Genomic DNA, 19,114 nt, shown 5'->3' with positions numbered 1-19,114 from the left:
AACATGATCTGCTGCAAAAATTACACAAGTAGGCTGCTTTTTAAGTTATTATAAATGCCATGCACTTCCTTTGACCTTGTTTAAACAGTTCTTCTGTCTGACAAATAATTTCCAGCTATGTCTGGCCACAAGTCAAGAGTGCTACCCTAGCTTAAAGAACCATAAGGCAGAATTTACATTTCTTTCCTCTTGCTAACAGCTTGACCTAGAACTGTGGGAGGCCTTTTGAGACAGTGAAAAATACGTAGTCTGTTGCACAAAGCACTGCCCAGGCCAAGCTGCAGCTCTCCATTTTTCAGTACTGGTTCAGGAATAACCTTTGATTTTTTTCGTTTCTGAACAAGTTATTTTGAAGCAAGCATCTGGGACCATGCTGACTATGTCTATCCTTTTTGGTACGTTCCAAAGGACAGTCCCAAACCCATCCTGGACTCCTCTCCACAGATCCAAGGGAAGTGCATGCATAGAGTAAGACAACTGGACACTGTCACCATTTTGCTGGGGATACCCATAGATGTCCTCACAGGAAAACTAGGTTCTCCTGCAGCATAGCACCGCAACTTTGTCATTGAAGAACGGTAATTAAGCTCATTTTATCTTAGATAAGCTTGCAGGAATGAAATAATATAGTGGTTTGGCCAGCTTCAAAGAAACCAAAATGGGTGGCAAAGGCCACTGATCATCCTGCAGGCACAGAGACAGCAGGCAAAAAACTGGAAATCCCTGAAGGGAGAGCAGGTCTTACACAGGAATAGGAGAAGGATGTCATGGAACAAAACTGATAGCCTAGTAGAGCCTTTTTAGTGTTCAATATCAAATTGGTTATTAATTCAGGAAAAGTTCACCCCATACAGGTTTCTTACCTCTCTTAATAACTCAGCTACAAGTTTCTAGATAAATACATTGTTCATCTTATCAAAATTAATCCATTTTTCAGACAGAAAAGATTTAAAAAATACATCTTCCTGTCTTCAAAGCAGTATGTGTTGCAAACATAAGTGATTTAAGGCATCATGAATTTCATCTATAAGGTATTTTTTACACAGAGCAACTAATTGATAGTTCAGTAATCCCAAGGTGACTGCTGAGAAGGAAAACAGCTGTTTTCCAAGCTGTAATAAAAACAAATACAATAAAGTCAAACATTGACAACTATATTTCCTCTAAAAATAATACACATTATAACAGAAGACATAAGAAAAAATTGAACACTCAAAACCAGTATCTTGTAAACAGATATAAAACTAGAAAAAGTGTGTACATCTCAATTTATGCCATACAAGGAGGAAAAAAAAGTATTTCAAGTATAACTATGAGTAATCCAGTGTGTGGTGAAGTTTAAGGCTAACATTTTCAATCTTCCAAGCTGAATTTATACTGAATCCACCTATGAACTCTCAGAAGCAGCTTTATTTCCATCCAACATGAACTCTTGCATCTGACATTGACTTTTGAAGAGCTTCAAGAGATCAAAGTCATCTTCACAAGACAGTGTTTCCTCAAAATTTTACAGGTTTTACCCAGAAATCAGGAAAGTGGGTGTATTTCAGTTGAACACCTTGATTCAGGAATGCTACTGCATCATTTCATATTCCCATTCTGATTCTTAGATGAAGATTCCAGCTCCTAGCTGGTCTGGATCTACCAAAGCACAGCATATTATAATACCACACAGATATACCTGTGGTGTGTTATGGAGGGAAAAGCTGCGTGCACTCATCACTCAGAAGAACAACTTAACACATGTAGGAAAGACATTCTGTGCTGTCCTTGTGAGCTAGCAAGGGCCACCTGAAGATAAGGAGAAGCCCCATATCTCTCCTGAAGGAACACCAAGGTTGTTACCATGGACACAGGATGAAGGAGAGAAAGTTAAGAGATATGGCCTCTGACTGGCTCACAGAGTGATGTGGCTCCCTGGTCACCTACTGGGAACTTTGTTCCTCTTATCAACAGTGAGCACTGAATGTGTATGTTGGATGGGTGTAAACATCTTGAAGAAGTATAAAAGCAACGCTGCTGTAATAAATCTCTCTCTTGCACCCTTTTGATGGAGTCATGTATTTTTGTACTGTGTCGTGATCTATAATAACAAACACACAGACATATGAACCTAAATCCTGCATGCAGTCAGCTCAAGGTATGGGAATTATGTTGGACAAGCTGCATTATGAGCTATTTGCACAGCAGCAGTGGATGCCTGTGCAGGACCTGAAACAGCAGGCAGCCCAGCCACAGCAATAGTCCCCAAAGCTGAGTCTAGAGCATCTAACTCAAGACAGATTATTTGCAAAAGTTATGAGCTGACAGACATCTGTTGGGAAACACCCACTCTTAGAAGAGAACCATTAAGCACTTAAACTCCAGCCCCAAGAAGACAGAGCAGTAAAATTTTCTCCTTAAAATACAGTTAGAAAACTAGAGTTCTAAAGAGCAGCAGCTTTTTTTTTTTTTTTTTTTTTTTTTTGAGGAATGGTTAAAAAAATTCATCACAAATTCCAGTCTTTTCCAAAAAAAAATTAAAAATTCAAACCTCAAATTTAGGTCAATTTCTTTACCCTGAAACAAGACTTTTAGCTTCTTGAAGTCACTAAAATAAAGCTAATTTTATGTCAGTCCAGAACAAGTGCCTGACTTGAAAATGTTAGTCTTTACTTCTAGCTCCTCTGTAACCATATCACTCAGTGTCTATAGTAAAGTATTACTAGAGGTCCCTTTTCAAACTCTTACAGTAAGAAACTCAGCATACCGCATTAGACTTCGCTCAGCTTCACTACTAATTCTTATTATTTCTACTCAAGAAAAGTAAACAGTGTATCAACCTGCACCCCCATTCTAGTTTTGCCCTACAGCTTGGCCAGTGCTTGGGTATATACACCTATGTACATATTACATGTCTGAGATGTCAGAAGAATGGTAGGAGAAAGGCCAATTCTGAAACATTTAAAATGTAAACAGTGTAATTCACACAATCAGAATCCTTTAAAAAAAATCAGTCTAAACCACTGTAAGTGCTTTAATAGCTATCCACCTGGGCTGTAGGTGAATTCAGCTGTTCATTTTCCATTAGAGTGGTTCTAATCAATATACAGTGCTAGTTTCACACAAGACTGCAACTGCCTTGGTGTGGGACAGAAAGTGGGCCAACCCACAGAACTGTAAAGAAAACCACAGCCTGTGAAAAGGGAAGTTACAGTCAATACTAATAATACCCTGTGGTGCCATCATCTCACACTGCAAAGTGAGAGGGATTTGATACCTGCACTCACAGTGTACACTGCCTTTAAACCTTTGGAAAGTAGTTTTAAGCACAGAGCCTTTTAATTGGGTTTTTTTTGCCCCTAAAGGTTATGGGTTGAAAAGTCTCTCTGAATTGCATGATTTCTCTTAGAGTAAATATATACACTATGATGTAGTAGCATGTGAGTAATTATTTTGTTTAACAGCTGTTATTGTTTAATGTCTACTCTTGTTCATAAGAGACTTAATTTTTTCAACTGTGATGTTGAATATTCAGTTAATTGCAACATTCAGATCCAAACTGCTGCCTGGAACACTGAGGTGTTCCTGTGCCAAAAACAGTGTCACAAAGCTTAAAAAACAACTAAAAAGGAAGAAAAAAAGATTCCACCTCATCTTCTACTAGGTAGAACATAGAAAATTACCAGTAAGGCCAAGAAACTTGCCTTCTAACTGTGGCTTTCCCCAATACCAACAGCACACAACTGATATGGTTCACAAGTGCTGCAGGAAAACAAGCAGTCAGGCTTTTTCATTCCTTTTCTATTTAGGAAGGCTGTGAACAGCAGCAAAGAAACTGAAGGTATTTGCAGACTCAAGAACTCAACCTGGATGATTTCATCCACTTTTGGCAGGTTGTCTTTGCAACCCTGAGGGCATAAAGCTTACATTGTGTATACAGTAGATAAAGCTTACACAGTATACAAACCCTCAGTACAGGCTTTCTCTCTCTTGCAAGGGAAACTTCCAATGTATCAGTGGTAGCTAGCATTTAACACATACAGAATAACAACTTTGACCTAGAAATCATTCTGGTAAGTTCTGTTCCCTCTCTTGGGCCATTCCTCCTCCACCCATTTCAGCAGCACTTTCACAACATCAATTCTCTTATAAAATTTACAGAGATCAATCAGCTGCTGCACAGTCCGGTCGCTATTCCGTAGCAAGAATTCCAAGGTGGGACTTTGGGGCTTTTGTTCAAGGAAACACAATTCATCATAAGTCATCCCCCACTTGCTTGCTAAATTTCTCCAGTTTTTCACTGTTGGATGGCAGGGATCCAGCTTTAGCCTCACTGTGTACAACAAGTCCTCATCATTGAGCATGTCACTGATGGTTGGCGCACGGAATAAGCACAAGGAGCAGGTGACATTTTCCTTGCAGGTTTTCTTGAGATCTGCAGTGAAAATAATTACATGGGAAGAAATTATGATCTATTGCTGTGGTATCACCAGCAACAAAAAGCTAAAAGCATATAGGGTTGAGGAGTATTATATTTCTTTGAACGGCTTCTGAAAAAGTCAGAATAGCAATATGCAATGCTTCTTCTCATGAAGGGCTCATTAAATTACTTTCTAAAACTTCTCTCTTCACTACACGCTAATCAAGTGTGGCTTTAATCAAAAAGACAGTAATTTTTGAAGACAGTACATCACTTGGAAAAGTTATTTATACTTGTACAGAAAAGACACAGGATTCAATGCAGTGTATGAGCTAGGATAGTTCCCTTTTTTTGTTCTGGAACAAAGTCTCTTCCTTGAATCTACCATAATACCCACTTACATCAACAACAGGGTTATGTGTGCATTCTGTGCATCTTGTGTACCTGCGTTGTAGAGCGAAGGAAAAGGCTTTGCAATTCTGAGGTACTACCTTAAAAACAACATGAAATACGTGCACCAGGAGAATCTCTGCTGACAGATCCAAATACAACCAACATCTAGTACTTTAACACAATGAAAAAGTAGATATGTTCCTTTGCTTTTGAGGGCTCTTGCAATAAAAACTGTCCTTGTTTTGCCAACAAAACCTATTTTAAAGGTACATCAGAAAAGGAATAAAGTGCATACTCCTCCATGTGCGAGAAAAAGAAAAATACCAAGTTGGTGGAAAAAGGTGGTGATATGTTCTAAAATCTGCATCAAATACTGAAAATTGCCATTTAGATATCTCCTACACACCATAGTCAGCATCTCCCCCAAAACTGGGAACAATGTGGTGCTATCAGACTGTAGTAGACATTAATACCCTTTAAACCACATAGAAACCAGTTTGAGTCATACCTCTAGTCAAACTCTAATCCAAGACCTTTAACACTGCAACACATCAGGACATGGTCTGAGCATTTTGGCAGCCGATACGACCTTAACTCTCCCTGCTCCTTTTTGAAAGCAGGGGGAATCTGATATCTTCAAATAGTATATAATGGACACAGCCTAGAAGCTTTTCATAAGGTTTCTGTGCTCCAACCTCAGTGCACAGCTTGAAATGGGGAAGTAGCTAGTCCTACTTCAGATGAAACTCTGAAAAAGGGGCTGATAGTAATCAAAAGATTTATTAAAAACAACAGAAAACCGTGACACAATTTACAAGTGCTGTATCAGAGGCCTGAACTGTATCTCTGGCAAAGGAAAAATCTGGTAGTTAGTGCCACCTACTCATAAGGACAACAGCATCTGTTCAGGCTGTTTGTTTGTGGGATTTTGTGGCTCTTTTCTAACATCAATTATTTATTTTCAGTAATTATTGTCAGATTGTGTGAAAATTCCACAATATAATGTCTGCATGCATGTTCTATTTATTTTTAAAGAAAGAACAAGCTATTGTTATTTTGTAACATTGCTCATCAGATTGGCTTTTTAGCAGGCCAAGGACAACTTCTGAAGTTTTCAACAAGTTAGGACATGCAGGAACAACACCACTGCAGACACATAACTTCATACAAAGGCATAGAAGTTATGCCTTTGTATGTTTCCCTGTTAAAGGGAAACCTGTTCTGGTGACATCTTAGCTCACAGGTGTTCCACAGGCCTTGCAGCTGTTCTCTACAGGAATATGTATGTTAACTCTTCTGTTCTTCTTGTGCACCCTAAACTTGCTGAAGTGAGACAAAACTTTCTTGCTTCATTCATGCCAACCTTTACTTATACAAACAAGGCAAAATGAATATAGTATAATCCAATCAAATTTCTGGCTGGGCTCACAGGGCAGGAGAGCACCCTATCTGAATTTACTCTGGCAGGGTTGCCAGGGAAAGATTTTCCTCCAATAGAAACAGGGAAGAAGGGGTAAAGAAAACATCTCTGTAAAAGGGCAGAGATATAAGTAAACAAAACTAAACCAACCTGCTTCTTGTGCTATACCATCTGGAAGACTATCAAAAGCATCATAAAGAATCCTGCTTTTCTAAGGTGCTCCTGTGCTAGACACTGACAAGCACTACCCAACTAACTGCATGATCCTAATGCTACCTGATAGGACAAGCTGCCTTACTAATAGGAAACTCTCAGTTTCTTACTGTTAGACTAAGAGAACTGTATATCATACATCCCCTCCCCAGCAGAACTCACACAAATGATGGGATAAGCACTCACAGCCTACTGCCAGCTTCTGCCCTCTCCTGACAGCTATTTACACATCACTTCCAAAAGAAGAGGTACTAAATGTATTTGGAAAGCCCAACTTGCATATTTTGTATGGTTGGCACTATTGATCACCATCATCTTAGAACAAAGAGGAAGCTGTAAATGACACTGGTAAGGAAATGAGCTCCATAAGCACTAATTATCCAGGCACTTATTTGTTATGACAAACAGAAGATTTTAAAACAGCACTTTCAAATAAAACCTAGGAATAAAATATGGAGAACAATAAAGTTGACATATTACCTGAAAGCGATTCGTCAGTATGGCTCTGTGTGTCTTTGTCTTCTGGCTACAAAGCGGAAAACAAATATAAAGTAAAAATAAAACAATGCAATTGAACACCAGAATAAGTATTTGACTAATTTACAACTGGCAGGAGATTACTTACAAGAATCCCAAGCTACTTGTAAAATCAGACAGGGAATATACATATAGTTTTGAGGAATTGCTAACAATCTGGAGTCTTTTCAGGCAGCATTTCCATGCTTTGGCACATAAAAAACTGCCCTGTGGGTTGTATGCACTAAACAACAGCATTTTTATTAATGATATGCTATAGCATTGGATCTTTTGACTAACTCTTTCTTAAACACCCAAAAGTTATTTAACAATACATATAGTTTGATTTAAAAGATTTTTAAAATGTTTTGCAATGTAAAAGCCAAGAATTTTGTAACAAGCAGCAGTAAGGGATTGTTTTGTTGATCTAGGCCAAGGGGAGAATTTTTTTTTTTATGAACTTCTTCAGGTACATAGGAAACTTTTACAGACAACAGGTGGAGGTGAATATTTTTGCAGATCAGATCTAACCCTCCCCCTATTTGGTGTTAACATTCCCTCAATGATGTTTTGTCTGATAAGTAAGCATAATGAAATTACTTAGCAGCCTGAGACTGTAACACACATTGTAGCATTTAAATCCTACTAGTTAGCAACCTCTAAAAACTGGAAGGACAGCCCCTTGATTGTAGAACTGTGGGGAAGCTGCAGCTGCCCTTACTTTAACTATGCAGGTGTGGAGCCAGGTGAAATAACTTTCTTCTGTTGAGGATTTAAAGATGAAAGTAGAAGGGGATTTTCCCCTTAGATAGCTGCAATGAAGTATTGTTGATCTTTTTGTATTGTGTCATTCTTCTGAAACAGCAGGCTTCTTAATTTTGCAGGTTGTGCATACAAACAAAAGTCAATATATCGGTAACAACATAGTGTAATAAGATACTCTAGTCCAACCTGCTACACCTTCTTTACTAAGAAACCCACTAAAAATAGAATACAGGCAATTTCAGTTGCCGTGGTGAACTTGCATGCATTCATGATCTAATTATAAAGAAGGTGAACTCTCTCCAAAATATTTACAGACTTTGTTAAGAAAGGAAAAATTTGCATAGTGTTTTCAGTATTTCTTTATTCCCTGAAAGCTGCAAGACCACACATGCAACAGCATCAAACCATCTGCTGTCTGCTCAAGAGAGATCTAATACTGCACATGCCAATTGCAACTAAATAAGCCCTGCCATTATCTTCCCGCAGTTTACTTTTCTACCACAACAGCTTTATCTGGACAACGCTTTTTAAACACAAAGTTGGCCTTCATGGCAACATGTGAGCACACAAACTTAAAAAAATTAAATCTGCAGTTCCTGATTATAGTAATTGTCTCCACTCCAACAAATGCCTTAAAAAGGCAGAATGTTATTACTGAGCCTCAAGGAGCAAATTCCCAGAAGAGTAACTCATTGGGGAGAATGAGGAACTTCCCAGGACAGCTCAGCCTCCCCAGAGACCTACTTCAAAAGAAATAAATAAGCAAATTTAAAAAAACAAAAACAAACTAAACAAAACAAAAAATCCACACCAAACAAAAACCAAACAAAAAAAGTAAAAGCAGATACTGTTCACTTAACTGCTGTACTGAACCTCATTTCTCAGACTTTATCAATTCATTGAAGCTCAAACCTTACTGTGAAAGCCAATGCCTAAGTGCCCTTATGTCATTATACATGCCTTATGAGGCATAAAAAATAACTGCAAATAGTACAAAGAAAAGCAGCAATACTTACCTGTGCCACACATGTTCTCAAAATTCATATTTTTACTGACCAGTCATTATCCAAATTATCATATCAGATGCACTCAAGTTTATTCAAGATAACTTTCTTGTAATGTAATTGCAATAAATGAAGATCCAATCATCCTCTACAGGTCTAATCAAAGCCATAAACTTATGTGCAGTCTGCAGGTAAGCAGAAAGTTTTCCAGCTCTGTGGAACCATTACCACCCTAATACACTGAATTATCTTTATAGTGATTCTAAGCTCTCTTCTTGATGATGGGAAGGAATGGTTACCTCCATCATCTGTGAAATGCATACCAAACCCATGTTTGTTTCTGATGGAATTCAGCTGGGACTCTGGCATTAGGAACTCCTTTTAATTCTTCATCTTGCTGAAAAATGCTCATTCATTTCTCTTCTCCAAGTTTTCTGCTCAACCCAAAGAGAATCAATTTGAAATTCAGCAAAAACATTCACTTGAAAGATGATAACCATGGGGCGTGGGAGTCACTCAGCATTGCCCTTCCTATGGCAATGAAAGATGTCACAAAAAGCGGACAATGTTTCAACTATGGGAAGAGCAGTGTCCCAAAATCAAAGCAAAAACCATCTAATGCCTCCCTAAAGACAAAATCTAGGTTTCCTTACTTCTTCACTGCCTGGCTTTATTTTCGCCAGGAAGTATTTTCATCAGAGGCACAGCATGCATGACAAAACTTTAACGCTTTGCTGGCTCTTCTTCAGAACATCTATACATTGATCAAAACCTATTTAAATGAAAAAGTACATGTTAATCATAAAATAATCTCTTGGTTTTTTTTTTTGCTCTTCTCCACAAAAGCTCCCTTCGTTGAACTCTTGAAAAGAAAGCAAATCTCCGGTCTGTTTTACTGAATAATTTTGTGCTCTCCAGATACAGTTTGAAAATATACTTATTTGTTAACATACTTACTGAATTAGCAGCAGTAACTTAGTTCACATTCAAGTATCATTTTTCTTACCTGTTGTATTAGGCCAGAATCTGATGTAAGGGTCTTGATGTTCACAGATGCAATTTCCAAAGTAACTTGATCTGTTAGGTATTCCTCATCTAAGGCAAAGAGTGTGAAACACTGGTCTTCCACTCACAAATTTAAATAGTAAGTAATTTATGTTATCAAACATAAATTATAGTATAGTTGTCTAACATAAAAAATATAACTCCATATCACGATCAAATGCTGGGAATTGCTAGATTAAAAGCCCAAAATGTTAAGTCAGCAGAGTCTGTAACAGCAATGCAGACCATGACTGTGAGAAGAAATATAATCCTTGCAGAGATTAGATACTAGAGTAGCAGTTGTTTTCTAAACAAACATCACACTATTTTTAAAGCAAGAGTCATGTTGTTCTTTCAGAAGGCTGACTACAGAATATAACTGCACCAACACAACAAAGTAGGCTGAAGATGTCACAAGTCACTCTGATTTTTGTTTTGCTTTTCTCATCACACTTAAATGAGAGTTAAAATAAGTACTGCATAAATATTTATCTTTTATTCTGCCCCTTTGTGAACTGGACTCATCCTAGTGATTCCTACTATACAGGAATTTGCTGAAGCACTGAGATTATCCATTTCAAAGTGTGTTTATCAACAGCCCTGGGAGTCCACTGAAAGACAAAGCATTCCCTAGTACAGCACAAATTCTACTTACTTTTCAAGCATCACTTCAGCCCTCAAAATGGGATACAAAGGATACATAAACCCTTTGTGGACCTTGTGCACTCTGCATTATTAGTAAGGTCCTCTTCATCAAACTATTTGCATAATTCCCCAAATCAGGTGCTGACCAACCATTAACACAAGCTTAAAAAGGGTTATAGTCTACATGTTTTTACACCCAAGAACACTGCATGGGGGTGACTACATTTGTAGCACTGGTATGTTTCCATTTGTTGTTTGTTAAGCAGCAAGATCTCATTGAAGAGCCCCTATTATCTTTATGAATCATCACATAACAGAAAGAAACAATATTTTCTTAACTCACTCAAGAAATTGATCTGGATCAAAGAATTCATCCTTACACTTGCAAGAAAAAGAAAACCAAAAATCACTGCTCTCCTCTTTTTCTGGTTTTATAAGACTGATGGAAGATATTTCATCCCCAGTGATGTCAATGTTTGGTAGAGGATCATCATTATTCTTTATGACTCTAGGTCCAGAGACAACAACAACCAACAAAAACAAAACCAAAAAAAAAACCTCAAAACAAAAACACCAAAATCCCAAAACCAAACAAAAAAAAAAACCCACCCAAAATAAAGTCTGTCTGAAAATGCAAAGCATGAGCATCAAACCTGTGAAAATAATATGTGTGAAATTGTGAGATTTATTCTATATTTGAGTGGAAATAGAGTTATTATCAAATCATGATAAACACTAAGGTGACCTCTGCAAGATAAGAAGTTCCCTCAACACCATTTTATCTCATAATCAGTAAAGGGTGCCAAGAACTTTAAGTTATGGCTCCGAAACAGCCCATTAATTAATTGACCAATAAAAGATACAGACAGCCCCTCTCACCAATATACTGTCAGTTCAAACATTAAATCTGAAACAAACATAATTGTTTCTTATACAGAATCAGACCAGCACATCTGTTACAATTTTCAGTTGACAGACTCACACTTCTAAGTTTGGTTTTTTAATAGAAATAACTATGAAATACCATTCTCAGAGAAATTATGAATTTACAGAAATGAAGAGAATACTAAGAGGTATTTGCATCACATTCAAAGGGGAAATGTTAAGCTCTATTAGTAATTACATCTTCTTACACTTAGTAAGAGGAAGCAAAAATGATAATTATAAACCAAGTGCACTTCCTTATTACAGAAAATGCTGACCTTTCTACTTATGTCTTAGCTTTCTTTTTTAAATCAGGTGCATTTAATTTTGGACTTTAAACAGCCCTGGCAAATTTAAAATTTATTAATTTATCTAATTAATTTTGAGGAAGATCTAACGTCAGGTGAAATAAAAAGCAGAACATGGAAAAGAATGTGCTAGTGTAATTGCTTTGGTGCAAATAAAGAATTTCGAAGGACCAAACCACCTGCCTGCAAACAAACAGAAACTAGTTTATGACTTCATCCCACACGATCCTTCCCTGCTGAGCAGCACTTCTGAGGAGCACTCATTTCCTCTGCCTGGCTTTGTCAAGCCCCAGAATAATGCCCAGCTTTTCTTTAACCCCAGTGGTGTACTGCTCCCACTCCTCAGCACAAGTTTCCATTGTGACAATCCTCGTTTCCTGTGGCTGTCCCACTGCAGACCTGCTGTGCAATACAGGATGGAGAACACACTACCTGCAGAGTGCTCCTCAAGCAAGCCCCTGCCAGGGCATTCCCTGGACAAAAGTCAATGGCCAAGCCTGGGATGACAACAAAAAAAATCCACCCCACACATCAAGGAAACATAAGGAGGCTATTCAGTCTGTGTAATCCATGTATTTTTCTTCAGAACCTGCACTCCCTCACTCCTTTTTCAGCAAGGAGAGGCAGGAACTTGTGCAGAGTAGACCGAATAGTAGGCTCCCCAGTAGATGGTATTAAACCAGCTGAAGGTAAAAGACAGCATGAAGAGTTGACAGGTTATAAGGCTGGGAATGCAGTCAGAGGCAAAGACCTACAAGGTATTTCTTGATATTATCTCTAGCAGCATGAAGGCACTGGTAGTCCCTTCAAAGTCACCATCCAACATTATGATGTCTCTATTATCTGTGGTCTGAACCTTGTCTTTCAATGGCACCACAGTATTTTCCTTACAGATCAAGAACCCAGGTCTTCTGATGATATTTTTAGAGTGACTTTAAGATCAAAACTAAACTTGGGAAGGAAATTTCAAAAGTTAGATAAACACACCAAATTGACCACAAAAATAAAGAGGGCATTACATTTAAAGCACAAATATGTAGAAAAAGCATGACTATTTTAATCTGTTGGGTAACACCACTGGTTTTATTGCAGATAGCAACAGATCAATGATAGCTGAATAGACAGAATTCACAATACTTACCTTTAGGTACTCCTGTGTCTTGGACAGGATATTTTTCTGTCTGTTACAAAAAGGCAAGAAACACAGATGTTTGTTATTTTGAGTGCAATTGTGCTGGGGAAAGAGTAGTTATATACTCTTTCTTTATGTGCTTTTGTAAGTGCACAATTATTGTTGTATCTCTCAAGTTGCTACTGGTTGATCTGTTCACCATCAAATACAGCAACATTCTTCTGTGGAAACTGAGATGTTACTAACAATGCTGATTAGCACTTGAAGTAATAGAGATTGCTGCTTTGCTACAGTATCTTTAAAGCTATTTCTAGTGAAAAAGCAGAGCTTAGGAAAGAAGTTTTGTACTGAAGTAGCAAGATAATCTTGAAAAGGTAATGCATATCAGAAAGAACAGACATGACTTCAAACTCTCTTTTAGCAGATTAGGCTTTTAATAAAATGTTACTGCATTGAAAGAAAAAGAAATATTTTTCCCTTCTGCTTTAAACTTACCTGATTAAGAGGGAATAGGAAGCAGTTGTTACTGAGCTTAAGGAGACAACTACTAATTCCAGAGCATGACATAACTTATTATATCTGACATTTACCTCCTTCCCTATGGCTCTTGCCCTTACATGACAGTAGGTCTGGCTTTTACAGAAAGCCGCATTTTAAAAAGTTTTCACGGAATTTCATATTACTCCCACCTGGGCAGGAGCCTGGGATGTTTGAGATCCCGACACAAGCGATGCTCGTGTGCCAGCGAGCACCAGAGGGCGCGGTTTGGTCCCTCCCGAGGCTCAGCCGGGCCTGCCTAAGGCACTACTCTTGGGTCCTACATTTCCATGATTAGAATCAGCTACAGGAAGTAGTAACAGCTTCGCAGTGCTGAAACTTTAAGCCCTAGGTGGGTTATTTTATCCGTTCAAACTATGAGACAGAAGAAAGTCAGCACTAATTTTTCTCAGTTGCTGGGACTTTTTTAAATTGAAGAGATGTCACTGCCAGAGCCTTTGGAGGTTATCCCATGGGCAGCTTCACGGATAATACCATCCAGTTCAGCTGATATACATGTTGGTATTTTTACTTACACTTTGACTGCACAGATTAATTTATTAAGGCTTTTTGTGGAGTCAAATCTTGTATATACACTGACAGTGTGAGTTAGTATCCTTGAATGTTTTCTCTCACTGTGGCATCACATAACCATACAGAGTTATAATGATTTCAACTGCACTAGACTAGAAACACATACCATTGTTAAGGAAAGAGTGCTTGGATCTGTATCCTCCACGGGCTCTTTTGCTGCATGATCTGCTGGAAAAAAGAAAACTTTATCACTGCATAGTCATAAAAGTATTTCTGCCAATTCACATTTTGCTACTTTGTCTGACCAAGGTAAAACAACTATACAGCCATTACATGCATTATGTCACATTTCCACAAGAAAACATGACAAACTGGAAAATGTCAGAACTACTAGCACAGACATTAGAAATTACATGCAATAAAGGACACCCAACTCTAACCTAACAAAAGATAGACTTCAACTAAAATCTCAAACTATATCTAGTGAAAAAAATCACAAAACATGTCAGCAATAAATACTAAAATTCAGTAAATTTTCTAAAAGCTGAGTTCTGTTCTCCTATTGATAGCCTTGAAGTTTTTTCCTCAAAGAAATAATTCAAACAGGAAACGAACATACCCACTACAACAAAAATTAATACTAGACTGAACATCAGATTACAACAGAAAATTGAAAACACTAATTTAAAAATATTTGAGCAAAATAATTATTTGTATACAATAGAACAGTAAAAATCTACTATATTAATATCAAGAAAATCAAAACATGAATCTTCAAAGTAGCTGTAGGTGAATCATGAAATGTTAACCCCTCTGCATCAACAGCTAAATTGACAAATACTAGTGGAATACTGACCAAAAGTGCACAGAAAATCTGAAATAAATCTCATACAGAAGACAAGATTCACAAAATTATTCCTATAATTTAACATCCTGCCATATTTTTCAGAAATCTCTTCTGTTGATAAGAATGTTTTCAAAAATTGAAAAACATTTTAAATTATATGGTAAGATCTTCATTCTTGTCACTCTTACTCTAATAGTCACTTACTGCAAGTACACATTAAGTTTTCAGCAGCAACAAGTAAGACATGACTGTAATCAGTATTTGGTGATTACCTTCTTTGGAATATAAAAAGCAGTAGATTTAGAACAGAGTCTCAGAAATTAAGTACAAAGCACACATTATAAACACTGAGCCCCAAAACAGAACAGAAGTTACACAGACACTACTCTAAAGAGCTCTAATTTAACATAGCTGCTTATTTGGGGACCCACTCCTATCAATCCACTCAATACAACAGAACGAAGCAATAACCAGTGCAGGACAGCACAAGAAACTGAAAATAACAAAGGAGGCAGCAGTAGGACAGAGTTGTTCTCCCTCCTGCTTCTGTGAGGCAGCCCCACCACCAGCAGTTCCTGGGTGTCCCTGAGATTCCACGTCAAGCCTTTTTCAGTGCTACAGCCCCCGGGAAATCCACAGGCATTGTCCAAGCAGGTGGCACATGATCAGAGGTGTAAATGACAAGGGCTGAGCACAGTCTTTGCACACTGAATGTAAACATTCAAAGGCACAAAAAAGGCAGAGGCCTATGAAAATGCCATTGAGCATTGTTCACACTGCAAATTAGGAAGCTATATGCAAAAGAGGAAAACAAACAAACTATCTAAACTCCGTGTTCTTGTCATATGTCTTTTTTGGTATATGATAAATACCTGCTTCAGAAACATGGAATTAAAATATTCTGGATAAAGCCTGCCTTGATAGCAACAGTCAGCACAAACTCTCAAATGCAGAGAAGTTGAGAGTCGCTGGGACATGGGAAAATACAATATGCTGGCATAAGACATTGCTTGAGGGCAGGGGCAAAAATAGAGGCTCCTAGTGGGAATTGCAGTGGAAAGTTGCAGAGGAGCTGGGCAAATAGAAGCCCACCCAGTAAAGGAAAGCTGAAAAAGGAGGCAGCACTGGGAGCCAAAGAAGGGCTCTAGGGAAGAAGGCCAGCCCAGACATTCCTAGTCTCACTGTTTTTCTACTCAAAGCCAGTGGCAAAGCATACACCTTATTGTTGGTTTATTCTGGAGGCCTTTCAGCTCCTCCTTACAGATTCTTAGATGAATTTAAAAAGAAAAAAAAAAAAAAAAAAAAAACAGCCAAACCAACAAAACAACCCCCAGAACTTTCTTTTTCCCATGTAAGAGGTGCCTTGAGGCAGGTGAAGGCAGACCCCATAGAACATCCAAGCCTTGGTGAACCTCACTGGCTACTGCAGCTTTATAAGGGCGCTGTCCCCATCTTCTCTACATCTCCATGACCACCAAGGTACATTTTGACACTGGTAACTCACTTTCCACAACCTAGTGGGAAGCACTGAAAAAACTGGAGAAGCTCAGAGAAAACAGGCATTTGAAACAAGGACTTGATAGACCCAAGGGTATCTTTACAAGAGGTGATGGGGTACAACAGTGGGACCTCTCACTCCTGCTTTCTAGGTCTCACACATAAACACAGTTATGAGAATCTGCATCTTTCTTGCTTAGCATCGATCCTGAAAAGTATTTTTAAATTGTATTTAATTTCCTATACCTCAATTGCTTCCCTTTATTTAATAGTTTTTTCTGAAGAATAGTAACTTCCATTGTTTTGTTTAGGCTGCAGACTACTACCAAGTCTCCAGGTTTTTTATAAGTGGCATGTATGTATATGAATATTTGCACCTAAGATTAAAGACTTCACCTATTGGGCTGCAGATGATTCACCTGGGTCTTCACCAGGCAGATAATCTGAAAACCACAGACCTAGTGTATTATTGTGAATAAGGCAATTTGAATGTCCTTTCTCTCTTTCCCACATGCATCTGCCCCAACATTCCACAGCTCATGTCATAGAGCTGGACTCAGGTGCACAAAACAGCAGAGAGGAAAGTTCTGTGTTTATCTCAGATGTAAACCATCCACAGTTTTTGCATGCTGAAAGGCCAACAGGAACTGAAGGTATCACCTGACTGACTGTCTGATTTCATGGTTACTTTGACAGACAGCTTCATAACAACATTACCCGGGTCCCTCACAAAATCACTACCACCATACTCGCCCCAACAGGATACAGACACTGGACCACATTTACTTCCCCACCCTTCTGCAGGGAGCCATAATTGAGTTGACTCAGATGGACATAAGTCAGCATGTGCACATTGACTCGGACAGACACAAATCAGGTTCAGTGGTTGCTCCTGAGGTTCATTTCTGCACCTGCATGCTGCCCAGCAGCTGCCACAGCTCTGCCAGGGCCCACCCGGTATGACCAGTCTGCAAGAGGAGCAGCAGACTTGTACCACTGCCCACCTTTTCATTCTGCCCAATACCTCTGCTATAATTGGGATGCAATGCTCTGCACTTACCAGTGCAAACAGTTTTTCTGCTTTTCACCCTTGCATTGGAAGGAAGTCTGAAAGCAAGTTTTAGAGACCTCAGGATTTTGACCTTTAAGCAGGAGGGGGTTCACAAAACACCAAGGAGTAGAGGCAGTATTCCCTCTGTTACAGTTTTACTCTGCAACACAGCCTTGACACCGCCAGTAGTGAGTGAAGCCCCTGAAATCAGCTGTAGTTACATAGTTCAACCATGCACATTTCCACACCAAGGCTGGGCATGCACATTAATAGTTTAACTTAGCACAACTTAAACAAGGCATCACTCTAATACTAATGCTGCTCATAGAGATGAACTCTTTGACTAAACCCAAATAAAAAAATGTTGCTTTGTCTAGGGGCACATGAATTTAGATCTGAATAGGCAAGTTATACTAGAATATTCAGTACCCTGAAAAGCCCAAGTCCATCAGCACTTGTGCATTTTTGTTTACTGTCAATTACTCAAAACTTTGTCCCTGTCTGAGCAGACAGCTCATGGAAAAGTCTGTGATGCTGGCACACCACAGGTGAGGTGTTAAAACTCATTTGCACCATTACTATGTAAGTTAATGCACGTGGACTTTGTAACCACCCGAGCTCTGGGCTCCTAAGAAAACACCTTTTAAAAAGGTACTTTGAAAATGCTGTTAACTAGCGCAAACTAACTTACACGCTAAACACTGGAGCAGGCTTGACAAGACAAGTTACACTAAATCACATCAGCAGAGCACATGATAAATTACTACCGTACTTAACTGGCGTGTGCGGAGGGGGAAGGGAGCAACTTAAGAACTCTTTTCAGCCCGGCCGGCTGTACGCTCCTCACCTGGCTCCCAGAAGCCGCGGCCCCGGCTGCGCCCGGCCCGGGATGGGCGCCACGGGCCGCCCCCCGCGCACCGCCCGTCCTGGACCCCCGCGGGCCCCGGCCGCGGCCGCCGCCCCTCGGGGCATCCCCGCCCCGCCCGCCCGGCTCCCCGCGGCGCCCCGGCCTCACCTGGGGGCAGCGGGTCCTGCGGAGCGGCCATGGGGCGCGGCGCTCCCGCGGCGAGGAACGCGACGTGCCCGGAACCGCCGCCCCGCCGCGCCGCCCCCTTCCTGCGCCGCCCCGCCGCAGGTAGGGCTCGCCGGCAGGGACGGGGCCGGGTAGGTCGGTCCCACCCATGGCCGTCCCGAGCAGCGGTAGGAAGCGCGTCTGCCGGGAGCGCGCATTTCCCAGCGGGAAATACCGCGGATACGTCGGGTTAAATCCTCCCTCACTCAGGTGCTCCCCTGAGCGAAAACGCCGTGTTTCACTGAGACCACAGACACGGAGTGCACGTACCGCTTGTCAAGTAGTGCTACTTCAGATTTAAGAGTGAGCCGCTTCAGCAGTATAAAATCAATGCTCCCTGTCCTGCTCTTGCGGACATTTACGAGCCTAAATCAGCGCCTTCCGACAGAGAAAGGCGGTCTCCATTAGGGCTGAAGGTGCATTTGCAGGTGGCTCAACGTGTACAGAGAGTTTACAAAAGCAAGTACTGCAGAGCAACAATCATAAACCGCACTGGTTTCTCACAGATATTTAAAGTTTATCCTCTTATGTTACAGGCACATCTAATACCATGATGAAGTCAAATCTTTGTATGTAATTGTTTTGGAACGCCACTGTAATCTCTGGCAAATTCTCTCATTTATGGTTTCGATGTAAAGTAATACAGGATTCTTAAATGGGGTCTGTGCATGAAATCAAACTCTAAATAAGAGATATTATGTATTGCTACAATAGAAACAAAAAAAGCCGGCACAACTGAATCTGCCATTAGAAAGTTCAGTTTTGTGAACCACCTGGCTCATTTTATTAAAGAGGTAAATTTACAGATAG

General features: G+C 39.6%; 1 protein-coding gene across 1 annotated transcript; it reads right to left on the bottom strand.

Moving 5' to 3' along the window:
- Positions 1-917: 917 nt before the first annotated feature.
- On the bottom strand, positions 918-18,354 carry EDARADD (EDAR associated via death domain). The gene is made up of 6 exons (XM_058802057.1): positions 18,248-18,354; positions 14,004-14,062; positions 12,776-12,815; positions 9,720-9,808; positions 6,909-6,954; positions 918-4,417 (listed from the first exon to the last, which is right to left on the bottom strand). The coding sequence occupies exons 1-6, from the start codon at positions 18,276-18,278 to the stop codon at positions 4,041-4,043; spliced, it is 642 nt and encodes a 213-aa protein (XP_058658040.1). The 5' UTR covers positions 18,279-18,354; the 3' UTR covers positions 918-4,040.
- Positions 18,355-19,114: the final 760 nt, after the last annotated feature.

The sequence above is a fragment of the Ammospiza caudacuta genome, chromosome 3 (genome assembly GCF_027887145.1).
Source record: "Ammospiza caudacuta isolate bAmmCau1 chromosome 3, bAmmCau1.pri, whole genome shotgun sequence".
Classification (NCBI taxonomy): domain Eukaryota; kingdom Metazoa; phylum Chordata; class Aves; order Passeriformes; family Passerellidae; genus Ammospiza; species Ammospiza caudacuta.
The sequence above is the reverse complement of the archived record's forward strand: the minus strand, read 5'-3'. Positions and strand labels throughout refer to the sequence as shown.